This window comes from Topomyia yanbarensis, chromosome 3, assembly GCF_030247195.1.
Source record: "Topomyia yanbarensis strain Yona2022 chromosome 3, ASM3024719v1, whole genome shotgun sequence".
Classification (NCBI taxonomy): Eukaryota; Metazoa; Arthropoda; class Insecta; order Diptera; family Culicidae; genus Topomyia; species Topomyia yanbarensis.
Window position 1 is genome coordinate 411,674,439 of NC_080672.1, and position 26,211 is coordinate 411,700,649.

The 26,211-nt window shown below is 39.2% G+C and overlaps 2 protein-coding genes across 2 annotated transcripts; both read right to left on the reverse strand.

Annotated features, from left to right (window-relative positions):
* Positions 1–270: 270 nt before the first annotated feature.
* Positions 271–13,316, reverse strand: LOC131690600 (dynein axonemal intermediate chain 4). The gene is made up of 3 exons (XM_058976502.1): positions 13,172–13,316; positions 12,749–12,946; positions 271–2,061 (listed from the first exon to the last, which is right to left on the reverse strand). Exons 1-3 carry the CDS (start codon positions 13,301–13,303, stop codon positions 271–273), a joined length of 2,121 nt encoding a protein of 706 aa, XP_058832485.1. The 5' UTR covers positions 13,304–13,316.
* Positions 13,317–13,356: 40 nt separating this feature from the next.
* On the reverse strand, positions 13,357–14,406 carry LOC131690601 (ras-related protein Rab-36). Its single transcript, XM_058976503.1, has 4 exons — positions 14,038–14,406; positions 13,778–13,973; positions 13,515–13,722; positions 13,357–13,447 (listed from the first exon to the last, which is right to left on the reverse strand). The coding sequence occupies exons 1-4, from the start codon at positions 14,391–14,393 to the stop codon at positions 13,377–13,379; spliced, it is 831 nt and encodes a 276-aa protein (XP_058832486.1). The 5' UTR covers positions 14,394–14,406; the 3' UTR covers positions 13,357–13,376.
* Between the last annotated feature and the right edge of the window lie 11,805 nt (positions 14,407–26,211).

A 26,211-nucleotide genomic window follows, 5' to 3' on the forward strand; every position in this document is an offset into this window, starting at 1 on the left:
TGTAACTACGCAGCAGACGAATGAAAGTACTGCAACAGTTGAAATCGATGTAGAGATGGTTGAACGAGTTGCAACTATCAAATAGCTTAGGGTTACATTGGAAGAAAAACTGAATTTTGCTGAGTACAGGAACTATACAATTCGGATATATCTGTTACAAAAAAATCAGGCAATGCATAGCTAAGAAAGATATTTCATATATTATACCGAAGCTTACATAAATGATAATGAAGACAAACCGCAAAAAAAATACAAAGCAACCGTAACATATCAATAGCCCAAGTATCCAAACCGCTTGACCTGATTTAGAAGTTCCGGTTTGCAGATTAAATTTTTATACAGAGCCGACTGCAGTTCATCGTACTGAAAGTGCGGCGGAAAGGGCATGTCCTCGAGAGCGCAAATATGCGTACGACCCTCGCTGTCCCCTACCAGTAAACTGCGGCCACAGTTCGAAAACTTCACTATCGTTAAAGAAGTAGTCGAGTCCCCGAAAGCCGTGCTGGACGCTGGCTTCAGCATACGCCTTTTCAAGTCCCACAATTGAACGGAATTCTTCGTTACACTCACGATGATTGTCGAATTAACGGGTGACCAGTAGGCGGCATGGATCGGTCCAAATCCAGTCGTCAGAGTAATGATCGGTTCAGTTATTTCTTCGATCCAGATGCGAATGCACCAGTCCCCACCGCAGGTCAGGAAAATTTTTGGACTCCACGGTGAGTATTCGATACAGAAAACACCTCCACTGTGCATCTGCATCACACCAGAATGCTGATAGGGATAGTTGATGGAACACTTGTGAACACAGCCTTCGTCCGTCCCGATAAAATAAATATCTTTCCGGATCGGGTGAATCTTGAGGCTTAACGCCTGTGGATGACGGTCTGCTTCCAGATAATCCCTCTTCTTGTCTACTTTGATGCCCTCCGTTTCGCCTTCCACTCGATCCAACCTTAGCTGGCGGTATCCAATCAGAAATTGTCCAATATTCAATGTATACTTCATAATCGTACCATCTTGAGAGGCCGTGAGAATCTCGTCTTTTTCAGCATCAGACTCAATCCATTCGATGTCCCAAATAGGTTCAAAACCTGGAGATGTTCGCCGTTCCGAAACGCCTACGGGCGCCTGTGAGTTGTCGGTAATATCTTGAATTTGAACAGATCCATCGTATAGCCCAATAGCTAGCAGCTGTGGTGTACGTTTGGAGAATGCGACCGCCGTCACTGGTACAGAGAACTTGTACCGTCTTTCAGGATTGACCGGATTTTTTATGCTCCAGACGCATACATATCCGCTGCTACGGTCGTCAAATTTCGTAAACCCGTAGATTCCGTATGCGATTGCGACAATATCTCCATTCGCCGGACACCAGCTGGCGCATGCCACTGCCTTACCTATAGTTTCAACCATCTTGTAAATCCACAGTGTAGCTACCCGATACAGATACTGTACATTAGCATCCAGTGGATCCGGTAGATACATATTCCGGAATCGCTTCTGCTTTTCACGGTACACATTTCCAGCCAACAATCGTTGTAAAATCATCGACGACAGATGGAAATTGCTGCTCTTGTTCAACATTTCGTCGATGTCTTCCATACCTTCCCGCGAATAGGTCGTTATTTCTATTTTTGACGAAGCCTCCGCCAAATCAATCTCTTTTGTGTGTCGTTCTAAATCATTATAGGTATCGTACATATCGTAATTGGATACAAAAGAGGCCACTTCCTGCTTCATGATCCGCTCCGTGTTAACTCCACGCGACTTGAGCAACAACTCCGGTGTTTGAGCTTCCGCTTCGGCTACCGCCGTTCTGCGGCTTGTCTTCTTCAAATCGTATGCTGCATTCTGTCCTTCGACGGTGACTGCTTCCATCGTACCTTTCGTCACCGTGTGACTTGCATTTTCGAACAGGATAATGTCATCGGTTTCCGTTAGCAAAATCTTCACGTGGTAGGTCTGAGCGTCCGGTTCCAACGATGGACTGCGTCGATCGATTACACCGCTGAAATCCGGCTGTTGGTCCAGATCGAAGGTTTCCACCTTGTCGGCAGCCTGTGGAGTAGACGCCTTGGTTTAGTTAATACTATCAGTTATAATGATTATTATGGAGCCTGAGCGGGTGAGTTTCAGAATTGAGTCATTAAATGAAAAGTAAAATTCTTCTTTTATTACGTAAATCGATAGAACTCTACTTTCAAAATATAATATGTCCAACTCGTAAAACCTCAGAGCGATTACAGGGTGCTACAAAATAAAAATAACTGAATGTACTTTTAAAGTGTTATAGTAAAGGTTGTTGGTCTGGTCAAATACAACACAAAACCACGTTTGATGAATTTAATGTACACTCAAAATCTTGATTTAAAGAAAAAAAAAAACGATTTTTCGGAACTTTTGGCATTAAATTTTTTTTACGCGGTCATTTTTCAACCGATTTTAAATTTTGAGTGTTTTGGAAAGAAGAAGAAATGACCTTTCTAACGATATGCTATGTTATGTTCTTTTGTTAAAAGTACTATGCGGTTTTGAGACAACAATATGAAAGCTACCATTATTTTGCTATTTTTTTATAAAAAATATGAAAATTGCTCAACATTTTAATTAAGAAGCGTCTTTATTTTAACAAAAATAACATTTAATTCCGTATTCAATGACCTATTTATAATCAAAATCGGTTGAAAAATGGGAGAGTTCGTAATTTTTATCTAAATTAGAAACTTGCTCGCATGAACTTTTAAGGGGACGGTCTCATATAAAAATTCAAAAAAAAACATTTTTTTTGTTCCATTACGTATACATTCAAAAGTATGTGTGTCAAATTTGAATATGAAATCGGATAAAATTATGGAAGATATAATTATAGCATCTTATAGTGCGAAACAATACCTTACTAACCCATTAGATGATATGATTTCTTTTTTCTTAAATTTCGATTAAAACGTAGACGTTTCTTAATGAAAATGTTGAACAATTTTTATTTATTTATGGAAAAAATAATGGTAGCTTTCATGTTGTTGTTCCAAAACCGCCTAGTACTTTTAACAAAAGAACATAACATAGCATACTGTTAGAAAGGTAATTTCTTTTTCATTCCAAAACACTCAACAAATTTGAAATCAGTTGAAAATTCACCGCATCAAATTTTTTTTAGCGCCGAAAGTTTCCAAAAATCATTTTTTTGCTATAAATCAAGATTTTGAGGGTATACAACATTTTTCATACATTGTCTTGTGTTACATTTGATGAGATCTACAACCTACACTAGGTCTCTTAAAAAGTACAAAATCACTGTCGCACCGAGTTATTAATTGATCTTTTATGAACATGTGAACACTTCCTTATTATTTGACACTATCGGTTTTACTTGACAGTAGGTGTAGCCACATGGGTTAGCAATCTTTGACAGTCAACCCAGTAAAAGGATAGAGATCAAGGTATTTGAATTGAAGGTGTGGAACCAATAACTTAATTTTATTAAATATTTTTTATTTATTTTTTAACGTACAAGAAAGTCTAAAAATAAGTTCGATTACTCGATTATACTCGCCACTGTGTGAAGGTCACGCGGGTGACGGATAAAAGAAACGAAGGATCAATTCATCTACCAGCTCGTCAAAAACCAACTGGTGAAATATTTCGTTTTACATTTCTTATAAAAAGAAATGTATAGAATTCACTCAAACTTTCAAGATTTTTTTCCGAGGCCCGGAGGGCCGAGTCTTGTATACCAATCGATTCAGCTCGACAATTTGGGACAATGTCTGTGTGTGTATGTAACGGACAAACTCTCATTCGTGTTTCTCAGCAATGGCTGAACCGATCTTATCCAAACCAATTGCAAATGAAAGGCCTCACACCCAGACAGAACGCTATTAATTTGTTTTTGATTTTGATGTTTAGTCCCTAAGATAATGTTTGAATGTCCAAAAAGGCACATTTGCGTTTTTTTTTTGAAATTACTGTCGAAATTTACAACATAGGCTAACATTTTATACATTTTCAGACAGCTCAAACAAATACCTTTAGATCGAACTATAGTTTGTTGAAATCGGACTATTAGCGAATGAGATATTAAACATTAAATACGGATGACGGATTCCCAACATCTAGAAATAATGCCAAAAACATGATATTGACTATTACCGCCAAAACGGCTAAGTTGAGGTCAATAGCATCTTCGGAGAAGTTATTGTATTTAAGAAGCTCTTTCTTTTCACATTATATTTTCACTGATTAATCCCCCTATAAGTGAGATATTTTCATTAATTTTCTTAAGTGATTATATTCAGATAATGTCTTCTGCAAATTTATAGCTCTTTCTTTTGCGAACAACTTTGCCGAAGACACCAAATGTCTGTATTGTATGCTTTAAAAGTTATAGCATGTCATTTATCGTTCAATATAGTAATGATCTGTTTTAATATACCAGCCAAATTTTATTTCGATAAAACGGAAAAGGATAATATCATGACATATTTTCTACTCCGTTTTCTACCTACAACTGCTTGGATTAAGCATCAAACAATTTCAAATTATCCTGTTGTGTCTTGATCACTTATCAATGTGCAATCTTTCATTTGCCAGTACCTTCTGACAGCTAATTTTCTAACTTATGACCTAAAATATATCTCGGGAACCGCGAACCGAAATAAATGACTTCAAGTAAGTGGAAACAAAGTCATTAGGGGAGAGTGAGGACACTTGATCCTTGGGGATATTTGATTCCCTGGCCATATCTCATAATCTATACGAATAAAGTTATCACAATGTAAAAAGAAAATGAAGTATTTGCTCGTTTATGATGTTTAAAAAACAAATCTGATGTATAACATTTGGTTTGGAAAAGTTGTGATATATTTTAGAAAATATGTGTTTAAATCCATCTCGAAGATCTTTTTACAAATTTTTTGAGCGGTTGTATGAGATAGTCGAACTGATTATTTATGAATATTTTTATTTACGATTACTTTCTAAGGGCTTTTGTCTAGAAAAACACGTTCTTTGAATAAAAAATTTCACAAAACATGCAAAGAAATTTTAATTTTGTTCACCTTATACAATAGGTATCTTTGATCCCTGTGACAATGGGTATTCTTGATCCCTATCATTAGTTCTCTCAAACACTTTCGAAATGTATAGAAAAAGAAAAGCATCATTTTCATAAAGTACCGGGCTCTACTAATTGATCTAAAATGTTTTTTTCCGTGCACAAATCATGATATAAGTTATTGAAAGTTGGAAAAGCCAGTTAAACAGCACTGATTTACCGTAAATACTTGTCATGACTTTCTACTGTGGTTAAAGTATGTCGTGCATCTAAAAAGGTAGTATCATTAGTTAATTTGTCAGGACATGTGGCTAACTGTGCTTTGTTTCTTTAGCCCTAGTAGGCGGGGGATCAAATTACCACACATTTTCACAAAAACCTCGTTTTGACATGATTTTCAAAACTATTAACATTACTGACAGGATATAGTATTCGGATTGACACATTATTCATAGCTCTTACAATTCGAATTGACTACAAGATGGCGAATTTTGCAATTAAAATTTTTATTTCTTTGAAAAGTTATTTAAAAAAAAACAAAAGTGGGATCAAGCGTACCCACTCTCCCCTATAAACTCGACCATACGAAATTTCTTCGAATACTGTCTACTTAAGAATAATTTTTGAGAATATCTTTTTTCTATTGAATCGAATTACACCAACTACACCATTTTTGGTAGTTTGCTAAAAGAATAATTTCACGGTTTTTTTTCAAAATTTGACGAACCTTCTTCCATTCGTTCATTTGTTTGGGTAGTTTATGTTAAAAAAGTGTCTCAAATTAATAGGTACAATGGAGGAGTGGACTGCTTTGGGAGACAAAAAGAAACTTATTTTCGTGATTGTTTGAAAGGGAAAGAAACATCCATACTTTTTGAAAATTCATGTATACGCGTACACATATTTGAGATGCTAAAATAAAAATTTTCCTTGGAAAACTTCACAATATGGCAGAGTTAAGGAATATTTCCTTACTGGAAAAGTGCAGCTGATAGTTATGGTTGAAAACAATGAAATAACAAAATTTCCAATTTACATAAGTATACTTTCTGTTTGTTTTTCTGAACCCGTTTTTTCCGTGGTCTTCTAGAAATTAAATTTTTTGAGATGAATTTGATACTAAAATGCCACAGAAATGTTTCAAATGTTTGTTCAGTCTATCTTCTGACCTCGCACAAAACAGAAGCAAAAAATCGCTACGCTATAGCAGGCTATAGGCACCAGTGAAGCAAGCCAGACTTTTGTTCTATATCATTGCAAAAACAATATTATATCGTTGCACTCAGCTGCGGAGTGAAATGAGTCTGCCAAATGAAACAAATGGGTCGTGTTACGGGATAACACGATTTCGATTGACTTTAATAATACTCGCGTTAAACCCACAGTTCAGGAAGTGGAACAGTTAGTTTAAGTTAAAATGGAGCAAAATATCGCTGAAGTTACGTACATTCAGCTACACCACATGAAAAACTGTGCTTTAATCACGTTTAGAAGTTAAGCACAGGCAGAAAACTTCATTGCAAAGAACAACATGCAACATGAAGTCTAATTTAATAACACCAGAATCAAGATCCACGTGTATATGGAAAACGACATGGTGGACGTGCGTATCCATGATTTGGCACCGCGCACTAGTAAACATTACATCAAACGAATTATGTCGCAATACGGAGAAGTGGAATCTGTTATGAATGACACTTGGAGAAATCTTTTCACTGACATTCTTAACGGCGTTCGTATTGTGAGGATACAAGGGACTAAACCGATACCTTCTTACATGAATCACGAATGCAAATCTCAGAAGGCGTAACCTATAAGCAAACAACGCTAATCATATGTCCCGGACAGACTCCAACATGCCAATTCTGTAGCCGTACAGCCCACTACGGGAAAACATGCGCCAAAGCAACTAGTCAAAACTCATCTACTACAGCCAACTCTAACAAGCAGCCACCGACACTCACAGATAAATCAACCGACAGTCGGTTGTCACAGTAAAGATAGATACGTCTACCTTTATCAGGACACATGTTAGTGAACTCGGGTGATTCGTAGTTATTCTGCCTAAGCTCGACCCTCATTAACAGAAGACAAAGATTAAGCCCGTACGATATTAAGCCTGTTCTAATGACCCTGCCACTTCTAGTTTTCCGATCTGTTTACTTCACATCCTTGCTCTCACTTGAGTACTATGGCTCTAAGTTTCATAACTTTCCCTACCCAGTAATCTTTTTTTTATTTTGATTTAAGTTAAACAGTGCGGTCGAATATATTGATCACGCACTAAATAATGAACAGTAAAGTCATAGAGAAATATTCAGAACTACTCGTAGGTCTAGGACAGATAACCTCAAATGAACTGGAAGCACATATGCCTTCCCCCTCTCCATCCCCCGTTAGTCCTACTCAGCCCTTCGCCATAGAGTATACCAGGAAGATTCGGTTGGTCCTTGGGTGGTATACTTTCAGTTTTAAAATAAACCACTGAACAGTATAAATATATCGCAGGAGCTGACAAAACGGTACTCGGCCGTGACTGAAATTAAAAAAGGTCCAATCAGATAAACTACGCGTATCCAATGATGTGAGTCTAACTGTCGATGTTCTGATGAAGGACGGAATCAGCCGCCTTAGGAACTCTGATCTTCAATCAGTGAAAATATCAACCGATGATGGGAGATACTATCCATCAGATTCGTTTCGCTTGACTTTCGCCGGATCCGCGCTTTGCCGAACTACGTTGAAGTGGAGGGGGCTCGTCTACCTGTTCGTCTGTTTATGCCACGAGTGATGAATTGTTCCAAAAGCAAGCAGCTAGGACATATGGTCACCTACTGCAGCAATAAACTGCGGTGCGGCAAGTGTGGGGAAGCCCATGCCCAACGTACACGTTTACGACTCTTGCGAGCGGCATTCCTCGGCCACGCTTGAAAACTCCAGGACAAGGTCAAAGTTGGATTCTCCCGAGCTTTGTAACTTAAGGTTTTCCCGACAAGCTTCAGCAGAACGTGACTCTTAGTCACAGGGTCGGCGCGCTACTGGGCAAACTGGAGGGATTTCGCGGATCTTTTGCTATAAAAAACACTCAACTTCCTTGAAGTCTGTGAATTTCTTCTTTTGATGTTCGTGTGGTGTTATGGTTATCACTGGTGGGTTCACTGGTACGTACCGTGCTGTATGGTTTGTTGGCAGCACTGTTCGTCCTCGACTCCGAAATAGCTGCTGCTCCAACGACCTCACGCAAGATGGCAATGGATGGTTCTTGGGCGTATAGTTCGATCTTGTAGCGGCGGGTAAGATGGCGGACCTAGAAGACGTTCTGGGCGAGGTAATCAACAGAGGCTACCTTCGTTGGCGAGATCGGTTGGCGACGGACGAGACCGACTTTTGTCAGACCGAGAAGGGTTGCTCTCCTTGATGTTTAGAGCCTTTTCCCGAGAGTCTAAGACGTAGGTGGCCTGAATCACCTAGATCGATGCGTGTGCGTTGTGTCTCCTGGAGTTCGCAAACTACCGGGAATGCCACTTTATGGTAGGTAGTAAAAAAGGTACTGAATGGCTGGCAAGGTTTCACTTCCCCACAGATTCCCTGTAAGGGCCCTGGGGGTCCCAAACAGGGGTACAAAATAAAAATCATTCATCAATTAGAAGTGCTGCTACAAATCCGAAGATAATACCTCCTGGTTTTAGGAAATTAAAATACAACCAGGAGTTCCCAGCACTTCCCGAGACGCCAAAAATCCCAAGTGCTCCTATCTTACAGTCCAACCTAAAACGGGATTCCTTAAATTTTCTGACATGGTGGCCTGTATATTCGCAGCTTTGAATATTACCGATCCTGTGAAAAGATTGCTGGTTTCTATTGTACCAACAGTAACACGTTTTTAAAACAGTTGACTGAACAATGGCCCCTCCTTGCTGCGATCGTATTCTTAGATGGTTAACTTATTAAATGGAATCGCGAATCTGATCACTGTTTTGTAGTGGAATTGCAGATGTATTATCCCCAAAATTAATTCCAAAACACTTGGTAGATTATAACAATTGTGATGCAATTCCATCATTTTAATATTATTCGTCTGGATCGAGAAGACTTCTATGGAGCAGTATATCTTGGAATAAAAAATGCTACTCCTTCAATTGAATTAATCTCCCTTCAACGCCAGGCATTGAAGGTGTCGCTTGTCAATCCACAATCAAAGGTAAAGACATTGGGGGCATTGCTTCTATTTACATTCCTCCAAGGGTCATTATAGGGTAGCGATGTCTCTACAGCGTGATTGAACTCCTTCCCGTACCAAGGCTGCTACTTGGAAACTTCAACTCCCACGATACAGGATGGGGCTGCCTGTACGACGATAACCGCTCTTCAACAGCTCAAGATATTTGCGACGACTTCCATGTGACAATTTTTCTAACAGGGAAAATTAAACGGATCCCAAGTCCGCCAGTGCAAGCAAGTGCACTGGACATACCTCTATGCCCGACCTCACTTTGGTTAGATTGCAATTGGAAGGATTCCCACGGTAGGAACCACCTGCTGATCGTGATTGCAATCACCACTGGTTCAACATAATCGGGATCAACCAGTGTCTCACACGGAATATTGACTGGAAAAGCTACGCGACTGCGATATCCAAAACTATCGACTAGACACAGGCACTTTCTCAGGAAGAAGAGTACAAGATTCTGTTCGACTTGTTTCTCGATATCGTGATTCAATCTCAGACGAAACGAATACCAAGCGTTCTCCCAAACCGTGGTGAGACAAAGCGTGCTCAGACGTATACTCGGAGAAGGCCGCCGCGTATAAAACCTTCCGGGACGATGGGTTATCCATCAATTATCGACATTACGCGACCTTAGAAACGCGAATGAAGAGTTTCAGGAAAGCCGAGAAACGTATTTACTGGCGCCGGTTCGTCGACGGGTTAATGAGATAAACGTCGATGAACACGCCCGACGTATGCGTAACCGAAACAGTACTAACGAGAGCGTGGAATATTCAAACCATTAAACACGACAGACAGAATCAAATTGAATTTGTTGAATAACCTGCCAAGAGACGCTTGTTGAATTTTTTTTAAGTTTATTGAAAGGAACCATTGTCCCTCATCACTGGAAGCAAAAACCAGGAAAACCAGCCTCCGACCAGAACTGTTATCGACCGATTGCGACCGGTGCTTTTGACTCAGTTTCTATCAATATTCCTTCTGAGAAGCTGCACCAGCATGGTCTTTCGCCGATATTAAACAACTTTTTTCTAAACCTTTTTGTATTTGTGGCATGGTGATTTATCGACATCACGAATTAGCTACATGGGTCTTCTCCAGGGCTCATGTCTTAGCCAACTACTTTACAACTTTTACGTGAATGACATTAACGATTGTCTTGTCAGTTACTGCACGCTAAGGCAGTTTGCAGATGATTACAGGCTCCAAAGTGGTCGATTTGAAACGAGCGTTGTAAGATACCTTGGACAATTTGTCCGCTTGGGCCCTCCAGCTGGGTATCGAGTTCTCCACGGAGAAAACTGAGCTGCTCGTATTTTCAAGGAAGCGTGAACCAGCGCAACTACAACATTTCAACATTCAAATATCTTCAACATTCAAATATCTCGGGGTCTGGCTCGACTCCAAAGGAACCTGGGGATGTCACATTAGGTATCTGAAACATAAGTGCCAACAAAGGATTAACTTTCTTCGTACAATAACCGGAACATGGTGGGGTAATCACCCAGGAGACCTGATCAGGCTGTACCAACAACGATATTATCAGTGATGGAGTACGGATGTTTCTGCTTTCGCTCTGCTGCGAACATACACTTCATCAAACATGAAAGATGTTTGCGCATTGCTTTGGGTGGCATGCACTCGACCCATACGATGAGTCTCGAAGTGCTGGCGGGCGTCCTTTTGCTAAAAAATCGATTTTGGGACCTCTCATAATGATTGCTCATTCGATGCGATATCTTGAACCCACTGGTGATTGCAAATTGTGAAAGGATTGTCGAGCTTAATTCTCAGACTCGATTTATGTTTTTCTACTTCGATCACATGGCTCTGAACATCAATTCGTTTTCGTATAACTTTAGTTGCGCTCATCTCTTGGATACTTCGGATTCAACTGTATTGTTCGACACATCCATAAAGGAAGAGATTTGTGGGATCCCGGATCATATTCGCCCACAAATGATCCCGAATTTTCATAATAAATACCATCAAATCGACTGCGGCAAAATGCTCTTCACTGACGGGTCAATTCTCGACGGGTCCACATGCTTCGGTAGCTTCAACGAAAATGTTGCTGCCTCATTCAAACTCAGTGATACTATTTGAATTTTCCCCCACTAACATGTGACATGTAATTAAAAAAAATGAATTATCGGCCTTGTTAAGCCACAGCATTTGGGCCTAAATAAACGTATTTAAGATTAAAAAAAAACTATTTCAATTTACGTCGCAGAACTAGCTGCCATTCAGTATACTCTTGGGATCATTGATACTTTGCCCTTAGACCATTACTTTATCGTTTCGGACGGTGTCAGCTCCATTGAAGCCCTTCGTATGGCAAAACCTGAAAAGTACTTACCGGAAAATGCGGGAATAACTGAGCTCTTAATCTGAATAATCTTACCAGATTATCTTGGTGTGTGTCCCGTCCCACTGCTCTATCACGGGTAATGAGAGGGGGACTCTTCAGCCAAGGTGGGCGCATTTGAAGGCGACATTTACGAAAGACCAATTAGCTTCAGTGAATTTTTCAGTATCTCTCGTCAGAGGACGCTCGATAGTAAGCGAACTTCATGGAGCATTGTACTGTATTGTCAGGTCCCAACTAATAGATTTCCTTCGGTCCCGAGGTAGATCACCTTATGTGACAGTCCGGGACGTCCTGGCAAGTCGGAACCGACCACCACTACAGTTTTCTTAGCTACATAATTTTGAAAACTATTAGCATCCAAGTTTAATACATTTTCCCTTCTCTCATTTACCGTAGAACCTGTTCAACCTATCGCTGTAGTTACAACATGGCGAAATTTTTCGTGAAAATTGCAATTTTATTTGAAACAAAAAGTAAAAAAAAACTTTATCCCTCAGAAAGACAAGCTAAAGTTGTGACTTCAAGAAGCATCGCTCCTAAGACCCAATAGAATCGTAAGCCTCTTTTTTGTCGTTTTATCAGTGAGAAAATCGAAAGCCTGAAAGTGCTCAATCATTTGTATTTCAAATTACAAGTTCATTAAAACAAGAAAACTGTAACTAGCCGGGCCTCTGAAACCCCTTGCCTTTTTGAGTGTTAATTGAAAAATCATCTCGAAAACTCAACGTAGGGGTTAGGTATTTTATCATGTTTTTTTCCAAAGAAGTTCCACAAAAAGTTTGAAAATTGTGAGGTTAAATGACACATACAGACATTTTCCGATCTCGATGAACTGAATCGAATGGTATATGATACTCGGCCCTCCGGGCCTCAGTTGAAGTGTCGATTTTTGGAGCGATTGCATAGCCTTTCTTTTATGAGGCTTAAAATGGTCTGTCCTTCCGTATGTTTATTTCGGCATGGTCGGCCGTTCCGAATTCTGTTTGGCTACTCAAACTAGTCAGGACAAATGTGCAATCTTCGAAGCCGATTGCAACTTGGAAGAATCAAATTTCATTTTCTCGATCACGCGTGTAGCAATCATCCTTACCTGTGCTGTTTCTTCCATAACTTCCTCTTCTTCGTCTAATCCAAAACCCACTACTGAGGGTAAATCTTTCGCAACCGGGATTGACTCGTCACCGTCCGGCAAACACGGTTGAAACCGTTCCCATTCAAGCGGTTCCTTACCGTGGACCTGCGCCGATACCAATTGCCGGGGTGTATAATCGATTTCATCGACAATAAGCTGGGGTAGGGAATATCAAACGAATAAATAAATAAACGCAACATGAATGGGGTAAGGAAATAGTCGGTTTGTTTGTTAGCGACCGGCAAACAGATACTGGCAGTTGGAACACAAACATCACAACCCGAAGGATCCGTTTGTCGGCTGGCAACCAGATGTGAGTTTTAAGTTCCGCGAAACAGCGTCAGGTGTGTTTGTTAAAAGGGTGAAGGGTGATGAATTTACCTCCTGTTTCTCACGGTTAGTAAGCAATTGTTTCAATTCCGTTACAAACTCGGATGTGTTCGCCGAACTAGTTCGTTTCGTGGATACGGAGAACGAAACGGATTTTTTCCCAGGTAGATCATGTAGTTCCATGTTGGATTTTTGATTATTTTGCTGTCATCGGAATCAAAGATTGCTTTGTTCTAGCTCTAGCATACCAATAACTTTAGTTTATTTTACAGAAGGAATATTTTCGACTTTTTTTATGCTTCCGGTCTTCTTTGAGGTAATATAGGTCTAGATTTCAGAAAAGAAATAAATTAAAATTATGTTCCCCTATACTAAATACCTTGTTGATACGTACTTAGCAGACTATTCCCACTCGGATAGCCAATCGGATAGTTGGGATCCATCAACCGCTGCACTGCTGCATCGAACGCTAGTGCAGTTACTCGCTGGAAGAATTTGGTAACATTTTGTCCCGTTTGAGCAGAAACAGACCAATATTCCGCCTTTAGTTCATTGGCCAGGTCCGAAGCCTCACTTTCAATTTGAACCAGAGATGGCTTATCCTGTGTGAAATTATCTTTGGTAATTACTTAAAGCATTTAAATTTTAGTGATTTACCAGCAAATCCATTTTTGAACCTACTAAGAATTTCAACACTCCAGGTTGGTTCATCTCCAGAACTTCATCCAACCACCGCCGAGCATTCCTTAGTGATTGTTCATTGGTCATGTCAAACACCACCACCACAACATTCGCGTTTTGATAATAGCTTTCGGTGATACATTTTAATCTTTCATGACCGGATGTGTCCCAACTGCGGTGACGAATGAGTTTTTGAATCACAAAAATTTACGAAAAAAAAATTGCACATTACTTACATTTGCAAACTAAACGATTGGTTCAAGACATGAAATTTCTCCGACTCGAGTTCTAGTCCGATTGTGCTGCGATAATCAGAATCAAAAATCTCGTGACAGAATCTATTCACCAGCGAACTCTTTCCAGCCGAGACATCGCCGATGAAGATTGCTTTACATGCACACAGATAAAAAGACGCAACATTTTCGCACGCTCGCCTGGTCCGTTCACCAAACTCAACACTCGCTCCATACGGGCTAGCTCGATCACAGTAGGCCAAAGGTATGTGATCGATCTGTCGTGTGCCGTAATCCACGTGGTTGTCCAGTATTTTGTAATTGCTTGATTTGTTGCAGGTTTTTTTGTAAATCGGCATTTCTACGATTGCTCCGTACACAGGCCTGCGAAGGGAAACAAGTTTACACCGCGACACACCTCCTGCTAGACTGAGTAGCGAAGTCCTCGGGCGCCTCGGTATCTATCCAGTGTAAACGGAATATCCCATGGAAACCACCATTTGTGTGTGATATAGGCAGCCAGTCAGGACAAGCTGCGTGCTCTCATCGTTTCTATACATTTCCCGTGTTTATTCTGTACCTACATCACCGAAAGGATAACAGAAAGAAGAAATTGTAACACTCGGGCACGCTTCACAAGCTGGCAGGCAGCAGGAAACACGCTCGCGTAGTTTTGCAGGCGGTGCATTTGACGTAGGGGAGAGTGCTGTGCGATCCTTTTTCTTCGACATAAAATTCACCAAAAGGGACAGTCGCATGAAGAATTATTTTATACAAAGGAAAAAAGTTAAAAAAGGCACATGTGTGCTATGCAGAATTTTTCACTTTTCAATAAATGCCGAATCTAAAATCCGTAATAAAAATTAAGCTAGAAGCGTGTCTCTGACTCACATCTAAATTTTCTAGTATGCTGTCAGGTCTCCTAAGATATTTCTACCAACGTTACAACAGCTTCTCCTAACATCCCTCTAAGACAAGGACAACGAAAACGAAACGTTTCGCTCGATTTATAGTATTTCGTTGAAATAGGCACGTCTTTGGAATGTGGATATCAGTTATTGTGGTACAAATTTATGGAGTAACACATGATTAGAGCCTAAAAACCAACTGTCAACATACCCTTCTGAAAATTCCGGAGCAACCGTTTCTTATTGAGTACATCTGTTGACAGCTTATGACAAATAAAAGTTACCTACTTAACAGACATCAATACACTCAAATTAGAGCTTACATAAATTTAATTTTAAGGCTAAAATTTGTTAGCTAAACCTTCATTGTTCTAATTAAATAAAATTCAAATTTATGGACCAACTTCGAAAAACTAACAAAATCAGGTAAAGGTAATGATGTGCCGAAAATCAAACTGAATCGTTCGTATTACAACTGCCGGTCTTCGAGTTACCAGCTGTGCATCCTAGAAAGGTGCAAGAAGCGTGGAAGGATGAAAACGAGGAAGCGATAAATAGTTTAGAACACCAGCATCATGAGTACCATGTGCTTGTTTTGATATTATTGGCGGTTTTCTCCTTTACTTTCTGCTTCGAACTGAATACCGTTTGGACACTAGACTGGTTCAATTTTTGACTTTTAGCTCCACCAGGCTCTACTGATTCCTTTTATGGTCCTTAGTAATTGTGCAAATTTTGGTACCGATCGGTTGTGTCTACGGACTCTCCAAAAATTTCAAAGTTTATATGGAAGTTTGTATGGAAAATTGGTTAACATTGAGAATAAACTCTAAAAAAATCACCCCATCAATCAATTAATCAGAACACTATATATTTCTAAAGGTATTCATCTACTGAACACATTCGGGGAACATTGTAAGTTTATAAAAAATCCTGGGAAAAGTTATTAACTAAAGAAGGAGCATGTCGTCCAAACAAGTGGATTTTATTATTAATCATAGCAACCCTGTTTGAATAGCTTCATCGCATAAGCTATTCCTCCAGGATTTTTTATGCTTGGGTAAGAAAAATCGAAAAAAATCATTTTGATGGCCCCCTGAGGTCACTCTACATTTAAATGGCGTTGACTAACTACATCAGGACTCGTTGCCAAGATCAAAAGGATCTGTTCTGAACATCGCATGTATCTAGAATTTACTTCAGAGCCCCTCCTTCAGAATTTTTTATGCTAGGGTCGAATCAAATCGAGGTAAAATCACATAAATTTTGTTTAAGACGTAATTCATAATACTGGAGTCACATTTCAAATTTAAATCGAAACGACTTCTCCGTATCAGCATTTATACAAAAACCGGTTTGTTTTGAGCTATGCAATGTCAGCAGTAGATACAATTACGCCTATAGTTGGGTACAAGTGATGTCCCTTGGTGGATGGGCCTTGGTGGATAACTAATCGTACTAAGTATTTAGAACAATTTTGCTTGGAGGATGAAACTTGTTGAATAACAAAACCGATCTTTATACAAGTGTAAACTAGACTTGCCACCAACCGCTCGCGTATGGTAGATACAGCTATTCAAACAGGGTTGCTATGATTAATAATAAAATCCACTTGTTTTGAAGACATGCTGCTTCTTTAGTTAATAACTTTTCTCAGCGAATTTTCATAAACTTTCAATGTTCCACAAAAGTGTTCAGTAGAAGAATACCTTTAGAAATATATAGTGTTCTGATTATTTGTTTGATGGGGTGATTTTTTAAGAATTTATTATTAATGTTAACCAATTTTCCATACAAACTTCCATATCAACTTTGAAATTTTTGGAGGGTCCGTAAAACCGATCGGTACCAAAATTTGCACAATTACTAAGGGCCATAAAAGGAATCAGTGGAGCCTGGTGGAGCTAAAAGTCAAAAATTGAACCAGTCTAATGGACACCCCTGTTCCAGTACCGATTTACCCTGAAGTATTTATATACTCTAGCGTCTAAAGCTACAATAAGTGAGCATACAGCTCATGGCACGTTTAAATTATGCATACTAAAATAATAAGGGGAAGTTTGAATGTAAAGAATCATCATTGATAGTAAGTACGGACATAGGATACAGCTCAGTACAATCGACGAAACCCATTTCAGTGGGAAAGTTTCTCGAAATATTTAAAATTTCAATAAAAAAATTAGGTTCCAATTGTACGGAGTTCAAAGCAGTCAAGGTGTACTTTTGCAAAAAAACATTGTTTTCATTTCACAGTTTTTTGCAATTCTGACGTACGTATGCAAACCAACAGTGCCGAGTAAAGAGTGTTGCACATTTTCGAACAACCGAATCATATGCAAATGATCGGGAATTCATTCAAGTTTCATAGTATGTGGTCTGGCCGGATGGCTGGGTCCGGATTTATATGGATGTTCCGTGAGGAAAGGGGGGGGGTCTTGTCAGCGTAATGCTTTTAGCTGTAAATATAGAGTTTATTTTTAGAATCTGTTTACTATTACTATACTAGATTTTTAGGCTTACAATTCCAGTGATTCATCGTTTTTCATTCCATCTCGAATAATTGCTTTTTAGGTTACAATTTAGTTATGTAAGGGTTCATTTTAAATATAGGTTTAAGTTGGACATAATTAATTTTAATTTTACTTCACCCAAACTGTTGTAGAAAATAAGTATAACTCAAAAGAACTTCATTATAGAAAATACTGTATGAAAAGCTCACGTTCACTCACCGTGCGCTATTCTGGCGCTCGTATAGCATTGCTAGGTCGACAGATACGATTGACCTCCACTACATTCACTGTAGTGGTGTAGGAAGCGCTGCCAGTTCCAACAGTCCCCGTGAAGCTGGGTATTGGACTCATCTGTATCGGTCTGGTTCACCTCGAGAATCGCCAACTTGGACACAGGCCTCCAAAATGCTCCAGTAGATGTGTGAGCTACTGCTTGTCTTATTCTGCCATCTCTCCCTGCGTTGACCTCCAATACCTTACCTCTAATCCATCCATTTCGCTTTGTATCATCGATAACCACTACCAAATCTCTCTTTTGCACAGCCCTTGAATCGCCAAACCACTTGATTCTTCTAGTTAACATGGGTAAATGTTCACGAATCCAACGGCGCCAGAGGTGGCCAAGGTTATACTGGATCAAGTGCCGTGTACCCCGAACTGCTTTAGTGGCATCTGCTAGGTCAATATTAACGCGAGTGGAAGATCTCAGCAGAAAATGGTTTGGAGTGATCGCTTCCTGTTCTGCCGAATCTAGAGGCACCTAGGTCAACGGCCATGTGTTAACAATCGACTCTGCCTCGACGACCGCGGTATGTAATGCGACACTGTCCAGTTTTCACTCCTGTGGAAGGTTAGTCATTGCAATTTTAAGGGGGGGGGGATTTATGTGTTTCAGCGTTAAAAAAAACATTTTTTTACAATTTTTTTTAAAACTTTGCTTGAAGCGAATTGATCAAAACTTTCGTACATTATAGTGTATCATTTCAATAACATTCTGTAATTTTTCTATTCAAAAATATTGACAAACGACTCGGTGACGAAGCTTTTTGTAGAACGTTACTGAAAAACCTAGTGGTGCAATTGGGCCCTTCTCATTTATACAAATTATGATTTAATGCTTGCTTACGTCCAATAAAACATTGTGGAAATGTCTATTACATTCTTATTACACTTGATTAGTATACATTAGGGTGGCAATAAAACGACCATTTTTGAAATCACTAATCTACACCCCATAGCGTTGTTCCAAATCATGAAAAAATGACACTGTCCAAATTTGAGCGAAATCGGTTAACCCTAACCCCTTCCCCAAAGAGCTTAAAGTTTGTATTGGATTTTTGGCCAAAAGGTATGGGGAAACACTCGCAGTTCACAAAATCTCCGCTAGAGGTCGCTGTAAACGTCCGAAAACGGACCTAGGAAGGAGTTAGTATTTTTGTTCCTCTACAACTTTGTAGAACATCATATTGCTCCATCACTTACCATTATACAGATAAGAGTATTCCCTTTAAATTGCTTGGCTCACTACCGCCACCATGTGGAGAAATCCCGAAACCCTCAAGTGAAAACAAAAAGTCCTTTTATTCCTCTACAACTATGTGGAACATCATAACTTTCTATCTCTCACCGTTTCAGAGATATATGAGTTCTTCCTGACTTTGCTCCGCCTTTACACGTGGTTCACATACATGAGATAAGTGGAGTACGCCCTTTGCGAATGTTAAGCAGCAGTATCCAACTTTAAACGTTAATAACTCTTTAACGGTTGGTTGGATTGTCTTGCAGTCTTCGACAAACTTGCTCGGCATATCTTGAAAAGCTTAACTCCTTCCTAGGTCCGCGTTCGTACGTTTACAGCGACCTCTAGCGGCGATTTTGCGAACTGCGAGTGTTTCCCCATACCTTTTGGCCAAAAATCCCATACAAACTTTAAGCTCTTTGGGGGAGGGGTTAGGGTTAACCGATTTCGCTCAAATTTGGACAGTGTCATTTTTTCATGATTAGGAACGACGCGTGTAGGTTGCGTGATATAAATCATTGTCACCCTAGTATACATGTACACTGAAGTTTTTTTTATGCGGGGGATACGTACCGCATAAAAAACAGCATAGCTTTGAAAATCCGCATAAAAAAACCGCATATCTTTGAAAATCCGTATAAAAACACATAAGGTGTGAAATATTTTTCAATATTAAGACCCATAGTACTCAAGGAACAGAAAGTTTGGCATTAAATGCGAATCACCTGAGTCTGCGGCATGTCCGGACAAGCGTAAAGTCAAAGTGACTCCCCGGAATCGCAGGACTGACCTCGGCACCTAACCGACCAGCATCGAAATAACGATTTCGAGAGAAATTTCAACGTCGGGAAATTTATCCGTCGGAGTAGACTAGGCCCACCGCCGGGGACTAGTTTGAGTAGATCGGGCAGTAGCACCGGCAAATGGTTGTCGGGGCGTCAACTAGAAGTCACCCTCCACCCAGAATCGCAGGACCGACCTCGACATCTGCCCGGGTAGTATCGGTTTCGGAAGATCTTTCACTGCCGGGGAAGGAAAGATCCACCGTCGGGGACTATTCCGAGTAGTCCGTAGCAAATCGCCAGCTTGAATCGTCGGGGCACCAGTGAACCGGACGCAATCCTCCACCCGGAATCGCTGGACTGACCTCGGCATTCTGCCGGACTGCATCGAAGGAATAACAACGCGTCCGTCACCGGTTGCGGGAGACATTTTTTCCAATCGGAATCGCTGGATCGACCACGGCATCCAACTGGTCAACGTAGAGAGGAGGATATGTAGAATATCATGCCGTGCAGGACTGATATGGCGGTTATGAAACCAGCGAAATCTAGCACGACCAGCTAGACCTGGAATTAAGTGAAGTGCATTGGTACGCCTCCCTCCGAAGTAGTCATTTCAAATGGAATCCGGAGGATCAGGCAAATGTCGGATTTCTTGGTGGAGTTTAGAGGAGTAGGGTTCAGAGTTATTGTTGCGACCCCTTGGTCGGCGCGCCTTGCGAGGCCCCACGGACTGAAAGAACAGTTACTGGTAACCCGATTTGATGACAGCAATCATTACTGAAGGAACATACAAAGCTAAAACAGTGTCATATAGTTCACGTGGTTAGGCAAGAAATATTTCCCATTTAAAATCATCGAATTGCCATACTGGCGTATATATATATATATATATATATATATATATATATATATATATATATATATATATATATATATATATATATATATATATATATATATATATATATATATATATATATATATATATATATATATATATATATATATATATATATATATATATATATATATATATATATATATATATATATATATATATATATATATATATATATATATATATATATATATATATATATATATATATATATATATATATATATATATATATATATATATATATATATATATATATATATATATATATATATATATATATATATATATATATATATATATATATATATATATATATATATATATATATATATATATATATATATATATATATATATATATATATATATATATATATATATATATATATATATAAAAGGTAAAAAGTATTTAACTAGCTGTACAAATATTGAATTCGACCCATAGTTTACAACAAGGTCAGGTTAGGAAGATAGGCGATTGCTGAACGTGTAGGTTTCGTTGTGCTAATCTCCACCAACCGGTAAGACTAACGTAAAATGCCTAAAAAAGGCTAACTGAATTCTTATTGATTGAAATAATTGTAGAGACACGTTAAATCTAAAAGGAACATTTAGTTGGATCAAAGTTAAAAGAATTAAGGAATAAGAAAACTAAACGAAAGTGAAATTGAACTTAACCTAAAACTTAAATCTATATGATGAATTTTCGACCGTTTTAGGAAGGTTTTAAACCTTCCCATTCCACTGTAATAAAGGCTTTAAATACTTGGAAAGTTCTTATTATTCCGACGAAAATCCAACAGCTATCTTCTCTGTTCAGAGTCCCTCACTCTGGCACACGATGGACGAAATCGTTAGTATGGTCTAACTACTGAACGTGTGCTGGGTCGGCGCTCTACTACCAATTAAAAAATTACACACACACATAGAGACTTTTTTCCGAACTGAGTCTAATGGCCTCGGCTAAAAAGTCAAAATTCCTACCGATTGCATAACCTTTATTATGAGAAAGGTAAAAAGGTTTTCAGTCACTTTCTGTTTTTATTTTCACTGACATCATGAATGCTCCCCATATCCTTAACTCAAAGACTAGTAATTAATAATCTAAAATAAAAATATGACCACTTTAGGTCTTTTGTTTGCGCATGTGCATTCACGAGAATCTATCTTTCGATAAAATTCGCCCTAAAAACTAAAAACTAAAAGGAGGCTGCATAAAAAAAATCCCAACCCACCAACATAGGGTTCCCAACCCCGCACATAGGGTTAGAGATTTTTCCAAAAAGAACCCGAAAAGAGGCGAGATACCCTACGGTTAAAACGTCTATAATCTAAATATAAAAAATAAGTATATATAAGTGCACGACTATCACGAACCTGAAAAGCAACATGTCGACACTGACGCACTGGAAACAAACAAAAATATAATATTTATATAACTTAATCAGCGTTAGTTCAATGTTGTATTCATGTTAACTTCATGATGGAGAAGGGAAGGGATATATTTAGTGGGAGGGAGAGGTTGCGTCGGGAATCATCTAACTTATTTTAGTATACGGAGTGGATGAAGGGAATACAGGTGGGAGGTTGGTCTGAGAGGGTGGATGGTGAGAAAGGGGGTGGGGAGTTGAGAAGTAGGAGGTGGAGGGGTAGATGGAGGGTTTAACATTGAACTTCATATTATACCTTCCGATTGAGACTAGGTTAGTGAAAATTGGTTCAGTCATTACCGAAGTGGCTTTGGATCTGGAATATGCCCGGAACCCCGGACTTCCGGAATTGTCGATAGAGGACAATATATTCCAATAATCTTTGCTTCGCCATAAGTGATCTAGGCCTGCGAATCGAAATAATTTGATGTCCATTTCAATAGATTTTAAACCTATGAGATATAACGATTGTACCGGTTTATATGAGAAATTCCTATGTGACCGCAATAACCACTCTGTAACTCCAGAACTAAGAGTCAGATCCGAATGAATTTCAAAAGCAGTCATTGAGAGTATGATATCTTTCATTTGAAATCAAGCTTGTAAAAATCGGTTAAGAGTTTGCTGGGAAATAGGTGTTACATTAGCTCAGGAACTTGACGAGTTCCCTGGGAGCTTCAAGAACCGCCATATGTGGCCAATGTCATCAAAAATACTTTCATTAGTCATTAGTGATCTAGACACGCACATCCAAGTAATATTGAAACCATTTGAATATGTATTACATCATTCGTACATCATAGGGTTTCCAGCTTATATGGGAATTTGCTGTGCGACCGCACTCTTCAACCCATAACTCCGGAACTGGAAGTCCGATCAACTAAATATTCAATAGAGTCTTATGAGAGCGTTACACCGTTCATTTGAAACTAAGTTTGTGTTTCAGCCATCTCTGAGAAAATCGAGTGACATTATTTGACACACACACATACATACACACAGACATTTGGCGATCTCGACGAACTGAATCGAATGATATATGACACTCGACCCTCCGGGCCTCGGTTGAAAAGTTGAAGTGATAGCATAGCCTTTCTTTATATGAGAAAGGCAAAAAACATGTTTTGCGCTGTTACCTGCCATCCAAAAACTACTTATCCGATTTCTTTAAAACTTTGCATACACATTCTACGTAAAAAATATCTAACCCTTACGTTGATTTCTTTAGATAAATTTTCAATAAAGTGGGTTTTTTACTCGTTTTAAATATAAAATTTTATTTTTCACGAAATATTCCACCAGTTCGTCGAGTTCGGCAAATATCTGCGTGTGTGAGTCTGTGTGTTTATGTGACCAAAAATCTCACTCACTTTTCTCAGAGATGGCTGGACCGATTTTCACAAACTTAGTCTGAAACTTAAATGAAAGGTACAGCGTTTCCATCGGCTGCTATTGAATTTCTAATGGATCCGACTTCCGGTTCCGGAATTACAGGGTGATGAGTAAGATCACACAGAAATTGTCGATTTTGACAAATTCTGCAGTGAATGTATAAAGGTAAAAATTTCTCCAAAAAGTGGCTACATCTGCTTGGATTTGTAGTACTAGGTCACTAATAGCCATTCAAAGTCTCTTTGGCTACATTGGCCATCATCGGTTCCAAAAGCGCCGGCTGAAGTATCCAAATTCAGAATAACAGTCACATCGGTTTCTCAGAGATGGCTCAACCGATTCAACCAAACTTAGTCTCGATGGAAAGGTTTTATCCCCGTAAATGGCTATTAAATTTCATCCCGATCCGACTTCTGGTTCCGGAGCTATGGAACGTGGCGTACAATTTTCACAAAGCAAATTCCAATTCAATCCGATACTCCGATGAAAGCAAAAAAGGTAAAAAATTTCGCTAAAATGTCTCTCAAACAACTTACATCTGCGGTTCTAGGTCACTGACAGCCAACCGAACTTTCGCTGACTATATTGACCACCATAGACGGTTCCGGAAGTGCCCGGTAAAAGCGGCCATCTTTCAAAACTAGCAAATTACCATCAGTTTCCTGGAAATGGTTGTACCGATTTTCACAAACTTAGTCCCAAATGATAGCTATATTTCCTCATTGATGTTTATAAAATTTTGTACGGAACGCTTGTATGGTTCCGGAAATATAGACTGAACCGTCCAGTCACACGCAAAATTCTCATATAAGCCGGAGCACAATTTTTTTTCGAACTCGTATTTTTTATGCCAAACATCTTAAATGTATGATGTATGATTAAATATATGAAACGTCGTCGTTTTTTCGATGAAAATCAGCTTTTCCGAACTTTGCCGATTTTGCACAAAAATCCATTTACGCAGAAAATCAACAGTAGGTGGTAATGCACATTCCTTTATAACCTTATACTGATCAGTTTCAGGATTTTGTTTCAATAGCACAAAAACGAATATTCCCTATTGTTTAAGTCAGTAAAAACATTCCTCACCGGAAGAAGGAAGTTCGTCGCTTGCGCTTTCGTCGATATCTCTCGCTTGATGCTCCAACAAGGTGTCCCTCAGTGATTCATCACACACTGTTGGTTGCGGTGGTGGTGGGTGTTCGGATGCCTTCCTGCTCGCTCGAGTGGTAGTAGAAATCGTTAAACAAGGTGCGGATGATAGCATTTTTTTTGCTCGTTCGACGAGCGAACGCATATAAATAGCTCGTAAAAACAACGAAATTCAAATCGCGAAAAGTTTGTCTGATTTAGATGCAAATCACGTGCGCGCCAATTTATGTGCTGCTCGCGGTCTGGTGATGGTTTTTTCTCCTTTCCAGACTGGATAATATCCCCGACTCGCGCGTAAATAAGAAACGAACCTTCATTCAAGTGTCACCAGACCGAGCTGAGATTCGTTTGTGGCTGTTTTATGTATTGAAGTGTCTTGTTTGAAAGACAGCATCCGTCTAATAGGAGGCCGATCAGACCGGAGGAATCGTACCCTGATTAGTTTGTTGATGATGTAACATCCGCAATGGAAGGTTGTGTAGTCGCTGAACCAATGCCCAGAGGGAAGTGCGAAAAAGCGTCTACTTTATAAATGTATACAAAAAGACGATTGACTTGTTGTACAACTTCTTTCATCAGATCGAACTCAACAAAATGTGGGCATAGAACAAGAAACTTGCATATATAAAAGCAAATATAAAATATGGAATTGATAATGGATGGGAAACTATGCTGCTGATAATGATGCTCCGCTCCTGTAGGGGAATCTCGCAGATTTGGTCTTGGTCAGTTGATTTGAAGATGGGTAAACCAGTGCGTGTGTGTTCGCCCAACTTGGAGAACCGAATGCAGACATAAATTAGTAATGACACGCGGAACAGAAAATATTATTCAATTCGTAATTTCGTATCGAAGTGATTGTTTTGCGTATATCAATGGTTTTAACCCGGGAGAAATTTCTCAAACGGGAGAATTTGGCAGCCTTAGCGGGTGAATTATATGTGCATTGAAATAAATGTAAAATAATAAAATAATTATTTAGATATTGTAAAATTTCTGAAAATACCAGAACGAAAAAATCGATTAGTTGAAAATTTTAGGACGGTATTCTCTTACTTCTGGTTGTCACTCCGAAACTGGATTATATGCTGATAATGTAAATAAAAGCAATTAGTATGATTTATGTTTTGTAGCAATAATATAGGTTTAAATATCGCACAGGTCCGGTTTAGCCTAACTTATTAAATTAATTTAGTACATACTCAAAAATCGAAAAAAAAAAAAAGCGATTGAAAAATACCATCTTTGATCGTTTAGCATGTTGGTCTGCGTGTGCCCGTCCCGTGTATGAATATTAATTTGTCGCAATTAGGTACTGCTTTTATTGGCTTTTATTTTGCAGAGAACAGCCACATCAAACAGCCGACAAACAGTTTCTCGTTTTCGGCCTCCGGGTGTGTCACCTTTAAAGTTGATAATTTGAGAGTCATTAAAAAGCCATAAAACTCACTCTTGTTTCTTCGGGCGACGGACTGTTACCGACAGGCCGCCGCCGGCTCCAAGAAAGAAGCGAATGGGAAGGAAACGGGACGAGTTAGGCTAGAGGGGCTCGAATTCCCAAAATGTCACCCACGGGGACATT